At 37.7% G+C, this 16,293-nt stretch overlaps 1 protein-coding gene across 2 annotated transcripts; it reads left to right on the forward strand.

Moving 5' to 3' along the window:
* The first annotated feature begins 3,067 nt into the window (after positions 1–3,067).
* LOC112019101 (conserved oligomeric Golgi complex subunit 1) lies at positions 3,068–13,693 on the forward strand. Of its 2 annotated transcripts, XR_010624187.1 has the most exons (7): positions 3,068–5,537; positions 6,290–6,484; positions 7,691–7,971; positions 8,924–9,103; positions 9,414–9,591; positions 10,716–10,994; positions 12,520–13,693. XR_010624187.1 is itself a non-coding variant. In XM_024051626.2 (6 exons), exons 1-6 carry the CDS (start codon positions 3,342–3,344, stop codon positions 10,887–10,889), a joined length of 3,204 nt encoding a protein of 1,067 aa, XP_023907394.1. In that variant the 5' UTR covers positions 3,068–3,341; the 3' UTR covers positions 10,890–11,952. The 2 variants fall into 2 exon arrangements, 1 of the variants encoding a protein (XP_023907394.1); XM_024051626.2 differs by lacking the exon at positions 12,520–13,693 and having other exon boundaries at positions 10,716–11,952.
* Positions 13,694–16,293: the final 2,600 nt, after the last annotated feature.

Below are 16,293 nucleotides of genomic sequence, written 5' to 3' on the forward strand. Positions count from 1 at the left end.
ACAACCCCACCTGACCCATAACTCCAAACCCACCACTTGACCCATGACCCACACAACCCACCGATCCAGACCCACACCACCACCTAACCCACGATACACCGATCCAAACCCATCACTTGACCCACAACTCCAAACCCACCACCTGACCCACAACCCACACAGCCCACTGATCCAAACCCACACCACCACAATCTCCAATCTCTGCTGATCCAAAATCCAACCTTCACCTTCGACCTTTGCCACATCATGACCACGTCAATCGCCATGCCGTGACTACTCCAAATCCAACTCAACTCTGGTGCAAGCTTTGAACGAGAGAAAAAGAGAGATGTGAGAGAGGAAGTGAGGAGGGAGGAGCTCTATGACAGAGAGAGGAAATGATAGACAAAAGTGAGAGAAAACGAAAGGTCAAAAGCAATTAAATATAATTTTTTTGGTTTACAGTTGTGCTACAGTGCCATCATACATTTAGGATGGCATTGTTGCACAATTATAATTTTTGTTGCAATTGCAAGATTTTGCAAGATCGGGTTATTTTTGTACCTGGATGCTAAAATATACTAACATATGGCATATAGAAGACTAAATGTGAGAGCATTCACATTGAGAATGTAATATACCATATGTAGGGAAAGTTTAGCTTAAAAGCCCAAAATCTCCCACACAACCGGACTTGTAACAACTATTGCAAAAAAAAAAAAATTGCAATAGTGCTACAGTGCAATTCTAAAGGTAGAATTGCATTGTAGCTCAATTCTTAAAAAAAAAAAAAAAAAAAAACTAATATTTTATTCACTTTCTTTAACAATTCCTCTCTCTCTCTCTCTCTCTCTCTCTCTCATCGGGTTTTGGGTTTTGGGTTTTTGCTTTTATTTGGGTTTTGGTATATATTATTTTATTGTGTAGAAATATTATTTTAATGTGTTGTATTGTAAAATAAAAGTTTTGATGCTGAGAGTATTGTAAAATTGTATGATATAATTGATAAAGTAACTTTTTGGGATGGTAAAATAGGATGAGATAGAATTTTGGGATGTGAATGTTTTGAATACTCTAACAAAGTAGGTTATATTTTCCTTTTTCCTTTTTTTTTTTTTTTTTTTTTTTGTAATTACACTCCCCTCTCTTAAGGTTCGAGGGAATAACACTCCACCCCAAACTTGAAGGAAAAAAACACCATTTTTTGAGGTTTGAAAAAAATTAAGATTATGTTTTGTAACAGTTTTTGTCTTTTATTTTCAAAAACTTGTTTTTGGGAATGTAAAGAAAAAAATAATTTTCTTGTATTTTTGAAATCAAAAACATGTTTGGTTAGTTGAAATTAAAAAAATAATTTTTGAAGAAAAAAAAAGAAAATACTAAAATATGTTGTTACTAGGATTTGAACTCTAATGCTAACTCATTAAATGAGACAAATTCATTAAATTAAATGTGTATTTTCATTGACTTTTGAAATTTAGAAACTAAAAACAGCTTTTTGCATGTTTTCAGTTTTCTTCACATATTGAGTTTTAAGAATAGTTTTTGTTTTCTGTCCATTTTGAATTGCCAAACAAGTTTTTTTAGTTTCAAAAATATAAAATTGTTTTTGGAAATAGAAAATAAGGGAAAAAACAGTTACAAAACATACCTTAACATTCCCACCATTTTGTTTATATTAGTAATGAAATATTCTAAATTTTTATAACAATCTCTTTACAAGAGTTTAATCATTGTTAGTAAAAAAATAACCAATGAATTTAGAATAAAAACTCAAAATTTATCAAGTACTAGAACACTTGCAATAACAAATCACTCCATAATCCGTTGAAAAAAATAAAAGAAAATAAATAAAATTCGCATTTAATATTTTAAAATAATGAATTTTGATTATGAAATAAGATAATTTTGGGTGAGTTCCAGTTAGCTTAATTGGTAAAGTTTCTAATAGTTGAATAAGAGATCTAGGGTTCAATCCCCGCTTACACAAAAAACCGATTGGTGTTTTGCTCTGATGATAAAAGACTATCATTAAAAGCGGATGCTATAGGTTGAAACTCTCTTAAGAAAAAAATAAGAAGATAATCTTGGAAACCTGCCATTTGCTTAAGGGTAGGTTAGTAAACAACATTTTTAAAACTAATTTAACAAAATTTGATTAGTTGAATGTCAAGAGGGAAGGGGTGGAATGTGTTTTTTCCCTTCAAGTTTTGAGTAGAGTGTCATTTTCCAAAATCTCAAGGAAGAGTAATGTAATGATTTTTATTATTTTTTTTTTTTATAGTGATAATTTGATTGTTGAGAGTGTAGGATTCGAACCTAGATATCTTTATTAGAAACACCATAAGATGCTAATTGAATTACAAGTAAGGCTATTCATGGATTGTTCTAGGTTGGGTTTGTGCTCAACCCGCTATTAACAAAAAAGGAGAGGCAAATTAGGCTAATTGAGTATCATACTATGTAACCCGTTTGAATAAAATTTTTTGGTGATAGAACTGCCATCAACTGCCATGGGTGTTCAGGTCAAGTGTGTTTTGGATTGAGCCACTTTTAGTCAAACGAATTTATTGGGCAAATTCGAGTTTGGACTACCCTAACTACAAAACTATTGACATCTTATTTAATTTCATTCGCCTAATCTCCTTCCTTCTCACTTCTCATCCATGTGTTTGGTTAAAAAAAAGAAGAAAAAAGAAGAAGCTCAAATTCCAATTACATCCCTCGTTGACTTTCACCAATTTTTCATGACCAATTCTAGTACAACACTCTTCACAACATCTTTTTTTCACAACCATTATATGCGGTAGACTATGATAAAGTTGTAACACAAAATGTTGTGGTTTTAAATTTATAATTTTTCACTACTACATATTTTTAGAATTTCTAAATTTCCTTTCAGATCTGAACTCTCTCTCTCCCTCAAAGAGAATGTGAATATTATGAATCAAATTGAATTGAATTTATGAAGTTTTACATCAATTTTTTTTTTATTAATACTCATGCAATAATAATACAGATTATATATTATATATAATTAAAACAGATATATTTGCTAGGATTGTAGAATATAGGGAGATTAGGTACCATACCTTCAAAAAAACAGAAGATTTGTACAACACAACAGTAAAAACGGCGTGGTTGCTTCATAACCAAATCTAGATTCTAGACTAGACTTCATCTTCTCTCAGGTCTCTCCATTTTCCCGCAAAACAAAGAAAGAAAAACAACATCCTCTAAAACAACACACGGAAGAAGAAATGAGAATAATCACACTTTTGATTTGATTTTATATAAAAAAAATAAAATCCTCAAACCTCTTTTCTTTCACTTATTCTGAGAGAGTGAAAAGAAATTTTACAATGCCACCTTCTTCAGCCTCAGCCGACGCCGAGTCACTATTCCGGACCAAAACCATACCCGAGATCCGGAATGTCGAATCCGCGACCCGCTCCCAGATCCAGCAGAAACAGGAGGAGCTCCGCCAACTCGTCGGGACTCGCTACCGCGATCTCATCGACTCGGCCGACTCGATCGTCCTGATGCAGAAGTCCTCCCAGTCGATCTCCGCCAACGTCTCCTCAATCTCCGCCACCATCCGCTCTCTCTCTTGCTCCTCCTCCTCCTCCGAAACCCCCAAGCTCATCATCCACCCTAACCCGGCCCGGACCCGAATCTACGGCATCGCGTGTCGGGTCAAGTACCTTGTTGACTCGCCGGAGAACATTTGGGGATGCCTCGACGAGTCCATGTTCGTCGAGTCCGCCGCCCGATACGTCCGCGCGAAGCACGTGCACCACACTCTAACCTCGACCTCGAGCTCCTCCTCCTCCTCCTCCGATGATCTCTCGGTTTTGTCGAATTTTCCTCTGCTTCACCACCAATGGCAGATCGTCGAGAGCTTCAAGGTTCAGATCTCGCAGCGGAGCCGCGAGCGGTTGCTGGAGCGAGAGCTTCCGATTTCGGCTTACGCCGATGCGTTGGCTGGCGTCGCCGTCATCGACGAGATTCATCCCAATCAGGTTCTTTCTCTGTTCCTCGAAACAAGAAAGTCGTGGATTTTGCAGAAATTGTTAGGTGTTTTCGATGATAATGGTGGCAGTGCTAGTTGTGATGCTGTGGTTTCGGTGTTTTGTGAGGTTTTGAGTATAATTCAGATTAGTATTGGTCAAGTTGGTGAGTTGTTTCTACATGTTTTGAATGATATGCCTTTGTTCTATAAAGTCGTGTTGAGTTCGCCTCCGACATCTCAGTTATTCGGTGGGATTCCGAATCCAGATGAGGAGGTGAGGCTTTGGAACAAGTTTAGGGAGAAATTGGAATCTTTGATGGTAATTCTTGATAAGGGGTATGTTGCTAGAACTTGTTCTGTGTGGTTGAGGGAATGTGGGCAAATGCTTGTGAAAAAGATTAATGGGAGGTATTTGATTGATGCGATTTGTAGTGGGGAAGACCTTGCTTTGGCTGAGAAGTCGATAAGGGAGACTGTTGAGAGTAAGAAGGTGTTGGAAGGGAGTTTGGATTGGTTGAGGAATGTTTTCGGTTCGGAGATTGAGTTGCCTTGGAGTAGGATAAGGGAGCTTGTGTTGGAGGACGATTCGGATCTCTGGGATGAGATTTTTGAGGATGCTTTTGTGGGGAGGATGAAAGTGATTGTTGACACTGGGTTTGAGGATCTGACCAGGGCTGTGAATGTGGCAGATACGATTCGTGCTATTGGGGAGATTTCTGGTGGGCATGGGCAGATTGATTTCCAGGGGTACTTGAACAGGCCTTCTACAGGTGGTGGGGTTTGGTTTATTGACTCGACTGTTAAGAAGGTGGGTGTGCTTTCTGGATTTAAAGCACCAGTGGAAGAGAATGATTTCCAGAGTTGTCTGAATGCCTATTTTGGTGCTGAAGTTAGTCGGATTAGAGATGCAGTAGACAGCCGCTGTCAGAGTGTTCTTCAGGATGTATTGAGTTTCTTAGAATCTCCAAAGGCAGCACTAAGGTTAAAGGGTCTGGCGCCATATGTACAAAATAAGTGTTATGAAAGTATGTCGACTATATTGACACAATTGAAGCGTGAGATTGATAATTTATATGCAGCCATGGAAAATGCCAACAAGGAAGGTCGGCCTGTTCCACCTGCTATAACTGTTGAGAGATCTCTTTTCATTGGGAGACTCTTGTTTGCATTCCGAAACCACTCAAAACACATTCCGGTGATACTTGGTTCACCAAGGTTTTGGGTAAATGAATCTGTATCTGTGGTTTTTGATAAGTTACCATTCTTGTTGAGACAATCCTGGGTGGCTGCTGATTCTCCTGTGCCTGCTAGTCCTGGAAGACAATTGCACATTGGCTCTAAAAGACAAACTTCATCGGCCGCTGCTGCATTGCGTGGAGCCATTGAAACTGCAAGCCCAAAACTTGAAGAATTTAGTAGAACTACACGAGATCTTTGCATTCGAGCTCACGGCTTGTGGATATTGTGGTTATCAGATGAACTCTCAGTTTTTCTTTCTCGGGATCTTGGACAAGATGATGCGTTATCATCAACAACTCCCTTGAGGGTATGTGGCATTTTGCTTGACACACTGTCTTCTTAATCTTTTTTTCCCATATGCTTTTGTCATTTTTAGGATTTCATAAGTTTAATTACGTAAGATGGGCTGCTAGTCTGGATATGAATGTCACCCTTGAAAGTTTGATTTCTAATAGTGAGAAAAACTAATTAGTTGTGGAAAAGGTTTATTAGTCCATGTTAAGATTGCTCCTGGGGTTGGCTTATGTCAGAACTAAATGACTCATTTTAGCTTCTCGTTTTGGTCTGATTTTAATTGTTTGGCCTGCTAAACCCTTGTAAATTATGAAGAATGATGAGGAGTAAACAGATCCAATTTATTTTCTGGGATCATCATCAGTGAAATATAAAATGAGGTGGAAGCTATACTTCATTTTGTTCTGGCAAACTAATTAGGAATCAGTAGTTATTCAAGGAAGCAATTATGATAATTCTTTTACTTTGTATTTAGACATTTGTGATGGGAAATAAAGTGGATTAAACTTTGGATCAGCCTGCTAATAAATTTTGAAGTACTCAATTGGAATTATCACTAGTTAAGTAGAAAGGAGGCAATTAAAATAGTTCATTTAGTTTCTGAGTAAGAGATATGAAATGACTTTGGATAGACGTGAAGCTCAACTAAACACCAAAAGCTTGTCTGAGCCAAAAACTGACAATATGGTTTGAATGCTATGTTGTTTGTGATATGCATTGTTAATTACTAAACCAAGCTAAACCATCTTTTGAACATTTTGGTAGGGCTGGGAAGAGACGGTAATCAAGCAAGAACAGTCTGATGAGGGCCAATCGGAGATGAAAATATCACTGCCTTCTTTGCCTTCTCTTTATATTATCTCATTTTTATTCCGAGCATGTGAGGAAGTTCATCGAATTGGAGGTCATGTCCTTGACAAAATGATTCTGCAAAAATTTGCATTAAGATTATTGGAAAAGGTATGCGACTTGCTTGAGGATTTTGATTGATCTTCCTAACTGCTATGGCAATACATATGTATTATTTTTTGTCTCCATCTAAAGGCGGATAATGGGAATACTGGTCTGCTGACTGCTTTGACTTTTTCTTTTTCCAACTACGTGCTTTACAATTGTTGAAGTGTACTCTGGTTCATTACACCCTTATTTGTAGTTATTTTTATATTCTAATGTTGATTGTTCAGATTTGAATAATGAGGTCATTTGCTTCTTCAGCATCTTGTGATTTTTCTTTGTAAAGTACCTTGGACTCCTTTATTTTCTGGAAGCTGAATAATAAGGTCTTTGTTGACAACTTTCTCCCTCCATTTCCTTGCCACTTGTTCCTTTTGATGAGTCAACTTCCTTGGATCTTCTTCTGTTCATCCCTTATAATGTTCTAGTTTTGCCTGTTCATTATGGATTAATAAGCCTGGAGAATGTTGTGTCCCTTCTTGACTAGTCTCTGGCACATTTGCTTTCTAGCTCGAAAAACCAGCAGCTGGTTTGTACAGGTCACTTGATTGACATAGGAACCCTTCTGTCCATGTTTTGTTTGGTCTTATCAGATGAGAAAAGGCATGAAGGATATATCATGTTATTTGGCTTTCCCTTTGATGGACGTGCATAGGGGGTCTACTTTTCCTGCAATTCACTGGACATGGGTACTGTCCACAAGTAAAAAGTGAAACAGAGGTGGCTGTAATAAGCTGCTGTTGGCTTTGCCAATGTATTGCTCTTTATGGATCAAAGTGTTTTCCTCTTATTTGATTTCTTCTCTGGGACAAGTTTTCCTTTCTTCATAGATCAAACTCATCACATCATCTGAATTTCTAAGCATGCTAATGATCTTATACACAAATAATTGATATTTTCACTCTAGAAAGTGTTTTAAATTCACTTTAAGCTGAAATTATTCAAGAACCTTTCTGAACTACATAAGAATCTCCCCCTCCCCCCCTCTCCCTCTCTCTCTTAGCAGACTACGTGTTTACCAGTGATTCCTTCTATAAAATGTTAATTTTTTTTTTCTCTTTTTCTCTAGTGTTGGTCCATTATGTTGCTAAGTTACTTTCACTTCTCTGGTGTTGGTCCATTATGTTGCTAAGTTAGTTTCAATTCTCTGGTGGTATAAGAGCATCCCCTAATTACTTTTGTTTGCATATTGAATGCAATGTTTCCATGTAGGTAATTGATATTTATGGGGACGCTCTTTCTACTAGAGAGGCTGGTGGATCTCAACTGTCAGAAAAAGGAGTTTTGCAAATTCTATTAGACTTGAGATTTGCTGCTGATGTTCTTTCTGGGGCTGATTCCAATATGACTGAGGAATTCTCTGACAGCCAAAAGCCAAAGTATCCTTTTAGACGGAAGCAAGAACAAGGCCAGAAGAAGTCTGTCATTAAAGAGCGTGTTGATGGGTTGGTAAACCGTCTTTCACAAAGATTGGATCCCATAGACTGGCTTACGTAAGTTCCTTTTCTTGTATACAGAGTTTGAATTTTAATCTTTTTTTACTCATATTAAATGTTGAAATTTCGTAAAGATGTCATCTCTAAAGTTAGGATTGGAGACACAGTATGTTTTACTTGTTTCTTTGTTGCACATGTTTACTCTCAAAGGATTATCAATATTCAACTGGAATTGGAAGCTGTAAAGAAGATCTTTTGGCTAAATGGTCATGGTTGATAGTGTCAACTTCAATGTGTGACCATAGTACCAAAGTGGAAAAAATTGAATCCTAGACATAAATGGCATATGATTGTGAAAAAAGTTTGGAATGCTAGAAAATATGGGGAGAACCACATTTTGATGCAAAGTGAAGATGAAATGCTGTTGAATTGTCTATACTGGTAGCCAATGTACCGAACAAGATATTAAGATTACGACACCAAAATGGGTTAATTAATTCATATGTTGATCACTTTGGCTGCAATGCATCAAACTTTCTTGCTTTTTGTTGATAATGGAACTTTTTAATCGTTAATTCTATGAGGTTTGTTGAGTTTTGCTTTATTTTGGCAAGGTTTGAATGAAGCATGATGTTTCATAATTTTATACATCTTTTTAAAATAAAAAAAATAAAAAATCTATCTGTTGCATTGCAAACATGAAGTTGTAGAAATGATAAACAAGATGATGAGTAATTTGTTTTGTTTGTGGATACAATAAAAGGAGATTGATATGAGTCTTGTTTAGGATAAAACAGAGTACTTATATTAAGTGCACAGCAAAAAAATTCTTTGGCACCTAAAAGTAGATCTCTCTAAAAATGTGCCATCCAACACCTAGATTCCTAGAGGTTTTTGTCCTGATGGTGTTCCTGTCAATCAGAAATTACTTTTATATTTATTTCTGTATATCATTTTATTTGACTATTAAGGTTTCATTTGATTTGATAGTGTTTCTGTCTTTTCAAAGGTATGAGCCATATCTCTGGGAAAATGAGAGGCAATCATACCTACGGCATGCTGTCCTCTTTGGATTCTTTGTGCAACTTAATCGAATGTACACAGATACTGTTCAGAAGCTGCCTACTAATTCAGAGTCCAATATTATGAGATGTTCTACAGTTCCTCGCTTTAAATATCTTCCAATCAGGTTAGTGTTCTACCCTTTTAGTTTTTCTTGTCCATAATTAGATAGAGTGCATGGGTGTGTGGGTAGATATTCAAATAAATGTTTGTATGTTATCTTATTTTATCAACTAGTACCAAATACCAAACCTGAACCGAGGTTCTAAACAAACTCATTTGTACTGAATGATAAATTAATCTCGTCTATTTTAGCATTATTGCCATCTCTTGCTCTTTCTCTTCAACTAATCACTCCCAGTTCAATACAATCATTGCATGGGTTATAAATACTCTAAAAAAGCTTTCTGACTTTCAAATCCATCTTGGTTATCCAGTGCTCCAGCGTTATCTTCAAGAGGCACAGCTAAGGCATCTATAACAGCACCTTCGGATGATATCTCTTCAAGAACATCCTGGAAAGCTTATACAAATGGTGATCTTTCCCGAAAGATGGATTTGGATGATAACTCCAGTTTTGGTGTAGCGGCACCATTACTAAAATCTTTCATGCAGGTAAGGCTGCTTTTTATCTTTTTGTGTGTGTGTGTGTTAGAGGTATACCTACCTTACGGTTGCATTTTCACATATAAAACATTGCCTTTTGAGATGTCATATGCTATTTCATGAAATTCAACATGTTATGAACATGTAGACTATCACAATGAAACCAATGGCACTCTTGATAGGGACTGAAGTAGTTTGATTTGAAATGTTTCTCCTTATGTCTTACATGGTGTACTTGTCACAAAAGAGATCTTGGGCAGTTTCAAGTAGAGACTGCCATCTCTTCAAAAAGAAGAAGAAGGGGAAACTGCAATAACATTGGTGATTTGACTTTCATATGAAGAGTGGTAATTTTGAGATAGCAAAGTTGTGCATGTATTTGGTAGTATTTATGGAAGAATGCCTTTGTTGATCACGTGTTGGTGGTATAGTCTTTTTAGGATTGAATTAGTTCATTTAAAAGCCAAATAGTTTAAAAACATTGTGTACATGTTACAGAGTTCCAAGTTACAAATAGGTTGGTGTGGGCCATAATTTGAGTTTATATGCTAGTGTGGCCTCTTTACCTAGGAATTTGAACTCGCGGGTTGGATGTTATAATATGGGAGTAGAGCTTGGTTTCTGTATGTTTTCGAATTCACGTGTTAGACTAATTTGTGTCCGTTATTGCATTTGTTTAGCTGATTGGGCCCTTTTATTTATCTTTTTGTTTCTGTTGGGCCTGAGCATAAGAGTAGGTGTTAGAGAGTCCCATATCAGTTGTTATGAGTTGGGATTATCTACTTATTGGATCTCTTCATCCCATTTCCTAAGTTTTTGGGTCAGATGCTCTAACTAGAAGTTCACTATGCTAACTACTGATGTAAATAATTGTCACTTTTTTTTCCCTGCAATGAGCTCGCATACAGAATCTCATACCTATTAGATATTGGCATTGGATTATTCCATGCAATAACAATACATTAGTTGATTTACTTCTCTTCTGTAACAAGTGATTGAGATGGAAATCTTGCAAGTAATTCTGTAGATTGTTATTCTTGAACGAAGATATATAATATAATTAATGGCCTTGTCTTCTATGTAAATATGGTTTCAATGTTTCAATGTTAAAATGCTTTCCTTGTAATGGCCAGGTTGGAAGCAGATTTGGAGAGAGCACATTCAAATTGGGATCCATTCTAACAGATGGACAAGTAGGTATATTCAAGGATAGATCAGCAGCTGCCATGTCAACATTTGGAGATATATTACCTGCCCAAGCTGCAGGTCTTCTTTCGTCCTTCACAGCTTCCAGATCAGACTCGTGATTGCCCACTGGATCCTTCACACCTGTGTCTTGTTTTGTCCAAGGATATTCAGTTTGGGAGCAACGGTGGAGTTCGCTAAACACATAAGGACCATGATACAAAAAAGTAAGTCACCATCCCATCCCTAGTAGCAAAGATTATGTATATGTATAGATAGGAATCAAGAATTTTTGAGAGAATTTTCCCAGAAGTGAGAACATGGGGATCAAAGAGTTGGAAGTTGTGTTCAAATAAAAAAGATGATATAGTTCAAATATAAATTTTTGTCCAAGATTTGCCATCTTGTTTCTTTTTTCCCCTTCGTTATTGTGAAGTTAGAAATGTATGAAGTACATAGAGACCATCACTTTACTGAAAAATTACAGAAATAAAGAATGTGAAGCCCTGTAGGTGAAGTTTTCTTTGGTTAATGTTGAGAGGCAGAAGATGTGGTGTGGAGGGGAAGCTCTAGCTACTTGTTGTTGGTCATGTTGTTCTTTATGGACGTAGCCCACCATGTGAGACTTTGTTTCTAGTGAAGTGGTTTCATATTTATGGCAATTGGACAAAGATATGGGGTTGTTCCCCGTAAATGTATGTGCAAGATGGACATCAAGAGCTTGTTTGTTTCATCATCAACTGGTCAAGGCGGTAGCCTTCCTCCTCTTTATCACCTTTATTGGATCCAATGAAGGATATTGCATAAGACATTGCATAGTTGGTAGCTAAGATCTGAAGCAGTGATATTGAGTGCTTTATTGCTCAACGGATTCAGTCAGAGTTGTATGGAAGTCTTTTCAGAGATTGGGGGTTTTGATGGCCGTAGGTTTAGTTCTTTGGGATTTTATCTCTTGTTAGTTTTATTCTTTCATATTCATTTCACCTGTTTAAAATGATACTTCGTATACCACCTATGTATTCTTTCCTTTTGTGCACTTGGCACCACAATTTTAAATGTTCCCTTTATTCAAAAGAGCAAAACCAAAACGAAGAGAGACCATTATTGTGTGGAACGAAACATAACAGGTCCCACCTGAATTTGCTTTGCATGTTTTGATGATGGACAAAATACTTTTCTTGAGAATGTTGTGTTTGAATCCTTTGTTTAATTGTATATTGGATGATGTGGTGGAAGTGATAAATTTTGTTAAAAGAACTTTAGTTATGAAACTTAAACAGCATTTAGCCAAAGCAGATACTGCTGAGCAATATTTGGCTTTTGCAGCCCCAGCTGTAGTAGTTGACTGAGATATCTCTCCACTATATGTATTGCAAAAGTCAGAAGCCTTTGTATTGTGTACAAGGATATAAACTGACATTTGTTATAAAGCTTATAGGATCATTTTGTTCTGTGAAATAACAATACCCAAACAAAATTGACACTGCCATTTATTTTACGTGACACAAAACATATGGCAATATTGCAAAATCATTTACGTGATGTTTATGAGTGTGTCAAAGTTTGGATTTTGGAAGCTATATATAAAACCAAGGCCTATTGGAAATTTGGAATTTTGAGGACTATTTAGATATACATCTGAGGTTCATGAACCATTTTCGATTGTAAGAGCATTCACATCAAATCACGCAAAAATTTCTATCTATTTTAGCATAAAAACTAACTTTTTTTTTTTTTTTTTGATTGGAAAAGGGATACATAAGTAGACAGAAAAGGAAATACAACAGAGAAAGGTAAGAACAAGAGCTACAACCGGAATAAAACACAATCATCATGGATGAGATGTTGCACCATGGGCGGGCAAACCCCTTTCCAACATTGAGAAGCTTCATTCCTTTTGGCAGATTTAGTGAGAACACTGTTTCTACCTTTTGAAGCTACCACAATCCTCAACATTCCCTTGAGTTACAACTTGCCTGAAGATAAGATCATTTGGGTTGGAAATAAAAAAGGGGAGTTCACAATGAAAAGCGCATATTACATTGCCTTTAATCTGAGCATAGGGGAGGTTGATGAGGAATGCTCTTCAAGGGATTGTAGAGCTCCTCTATGGGAAAGAATTTGGCACTTAAAAATCCCTTCAAAGATTAGAATTTTTGGATGGAGGGCATGTTTGAATGGACTGCCAACCGTTGAGAACTTAAAAAAAAGGGGAATTAATACGAGTGAGCTTTGCCCATGCTGTGAGAAAGAACCTGAATCAATAACTCACTCCTTGTTGAGGTGTGAGTTTGCCAAGAAAGTTTGGAATTGCTGGTGGGAGTGTCCAGTAGATATTCCATCAAGTCAGTCGGATTTTTCTGACGTAGTGTTGGAAATTCTGGCACAAGGGACGGCTATGGATCTTGAAGCTTTTTTTGTCACGACATGGTCCATATGGTATAATTGAAACCAGGTGGTGCATGAATCAGTCTGCCGACTCCCCAATCAGATATGGAATTTCGCTAAAAGGTTCCTCCAAGATTACAAAGGAGCCTCTTCTTTTTTTGGCCAAGATAAGACCTGTAATAGTAGTAGTTGGCGTCCCCCTCCTGCTAGTGTTTAAAATAAATGTGGACGGAGCTACCTCAGAAAATGGAAAGAATTCAAGCATGGGAGTGATTATTAGAGACTCCAAAGGAATAACAGTTGCTGCTTGTGCAAATTACCTTCCAGGTCAGTTTTTAGTTTTAGAAACTGAAACTTTAGCAGTTGAATGTGGCATCCTTTTTGCTTGGGAAATGGGGTTAGCGCAGATAATCATTGAAACTGATGCTCTATCAGTTGTTCAATGTATTGTTGCTAATGAATTTGATGGAGGATTGGGCCACCTGTATCTTGGAATCATTGGTCTTCTTAAGTCCTTTAAGAGTTGGGAGTTAAAGCATTTGAAACGGTTTCTATTTTACATACTCACTTTTTAAAACATCTTATATTAGATTATTTATTTTATACTAGATTTTATCAAAATATCAAATTTTCTTGACTTTTTAAAATTATTTCTTTCTTCACACACAACAACCACCATTTACTCTCATCTTTTATCCTCTAGATACTTTTTCTTCATTTTCGAGATACATAAAAAAGAATAAAAAAATAAAATGCAAAATGAATAATAACAATATAAATTTATGTAATTACTATAACAACAATGTATTTTTTCACAACTTTACATTGATTAATGTAGGTGAATTTTGAATTTAATTGGCTAAAATGTGGTACTTTTTCTGATATATAAGCACGGATACAAGTACTCCAAGCCGTTATTGTTATTGGTTTAAATGAAAATTGAACTAAGACATCCATCTGACTTTGCATGGAGTTTGAAAGAAAGGAAGCTTTTGCGTTTTCCATAAGAAGATGAGATTAGCTGAGCCCAAATAATTTGTTAATTGGTGCAATTTCCCTGGAATTTGGTCCCAAAACCTAATCATAGCCTTTAAATTCAAGGCCTGGGAAAGCCGCACACAAAATCTCATTTGCAACGGATGTATGATATGCTATTGGGCTCATATTGCACAGATGAGTTGCCAATAAACGAAAACCCATTTAACAAAGCTCGTTAGGGCCCATCACCAACTGGCTTTAATACAATTTAGTCACAAGTTTGGATTTGGATTGGAACAAGGTTGTTAATTCGGTTTTAATGATTGTTTCGGTAGGTTCGTTGAAACGAAATATTTCAATACTGATTTATTTTAGTAAACTATTTTGAAGTTGATGTTAATATTATAAATTTTTTTTTATTTATTTCTAACTCAAAATAAATATATTTAAAAATTCATCACCGTAACAATTATTAATTCAAATCTTAATTGTGGGGCCCGGGGGCCTGATAGCCTCGGCCCATCGTGTAGCAGGCCCAAGGCCCACGCCGAGGAATACTGACCATTCAAGGCTAAATTGGAGAAAGCCTCTGTTCCGGATCGATGCCGAGGACCTCCTCGTCCTCGGCATGACAATGATGATTTTTGGGAAAGACCATGCCCAAAGTAAGCTGTCACCCTCACACTTAATGCATTCACCTAACCTCTCTGGCCGCATTAATGGGGATATAACCCCTTAGCAGGACAACGTTGATCAGAGTGAACCACTTGAGTACTGATAAGGCCTCTGATGGGACGGACGGCCAGAAGAGAGGCGAATGGATGATCAACAGATGGAAGAAGGAGATAGGAAGATGAAGACTATATAAGAAAAGCAAGTAAAGTAAAAGAGGGAGGGGGAAAAAGGGGAGAAGAAAAAGGGCTCCTCGGCCACGGGCCGAGGAGCATCCCCCCAGATTGTAAAAAAGTTCTAAGTATTTTTTAATAGAAGAATAGGGTTCATGTTTGGTGATCGACGGCCAGCGCCTAAACCTTCAATCCACTCTCTACAAATTTATTGTTTGGGCTTGTTGGGCTGAAAACCCATTTTAATTGGCAAATATGAGGCAGCTTTTGGCGGGTGTGAGGACATCCGTGCCAAGAGCCATCATGGCCGCAGCCCACTGGGCTTCCGGTGGGGCAGAATCTAGGCGTAACCCCGATGGCGCCATACAAGGTGGCCCGGAGGGATTTGTTAAAGTACCTAACGTCTCTCCTCGGAGCGCACGTCCGACGAAGAAGACGTGCGAATTTATATCACGGGCGGTGCTCGAGTGTTGCCGTCTCCAACGGCCAGCACTTGCGAGGATTGGAGAGAATCAAGGGAACATCATGGGGGAAGGTGTTCCGGAGCCCCTGCATCTGCTTCTCTCTTTGTTCCAGCTCCGCCGCTCCGATAAGGGAGTTGTTGGTGGCCTGGAAACAAGATGGCCCTCCCCCTTCCCTGCTTTTTGTGTCAAGCTCTCCCATTCTCTTTATACCAATAAAAGCACGGCTTGACACTTCCCTCTGGCTAGCTTTTTAGGGCGGCTCCACCTGGGCCTCTGATTGTAGAACTAGCTGGTAGGATTAGCTTGTAAATTTGTTTGTGAAACACGCCTGCCTGAGCCTCTGATTGTAATTTGTACTGTTTCTATTTATGAAATAATATCAAGATTTCTCTTTTCGCTGTCAAATCTTCTTTTTTTTTTTTTTCTTTGCCAACCTTCTGTAAAACGACCACTTAGAACAATCGTCTGGTGCGCCGGCCAGCACCCTAATCCTCCCCACAGACGGCGCCAATTGTGGGGACTCAATTTGGGATTTGACCCTGAGTCTCAATGGGTTTTCAGCCCAACAAGCCCAAACAATAAATTTGTAGAGAGTGGATTGAAGGTTTAGGCGCTGGCCGTCGATCACCAAACATGAACCCTATTCTTCTATTAAAAAATACTTAGAACTTTTTTACAATCTGGGGGGATGCTCCTCGGCCCGTGGCCGAGGAGCCCTTTTTCTTCTCCCCTTTTTCCCCCTCCCTCTTTTACTTTACTTGCTTTTCTTATATAGTCTTCATCTTCCTATCTCCTTCTTCCATCTGTTGATCATCCATTCGCCTCTCTTCTGGCCGTCCGTCCCATCAGAG

The sequence above is a fragment of the Quercus suber genome, unplaced genomic scaffold (genome assembly GCF_002906115.3).
Source record: "Quercus suber isolate HL8 unplaced genomic scaffold, Cork oak 2.0 scaffold_19, whole genome shotgun sequence".
Classification (NCBI taxonomy): Eukaryota; Viridiplantae; Streptophyta; class Magnoliopsida; order Fagales; family Fagaceae; genus Quercus; species Quercus suber.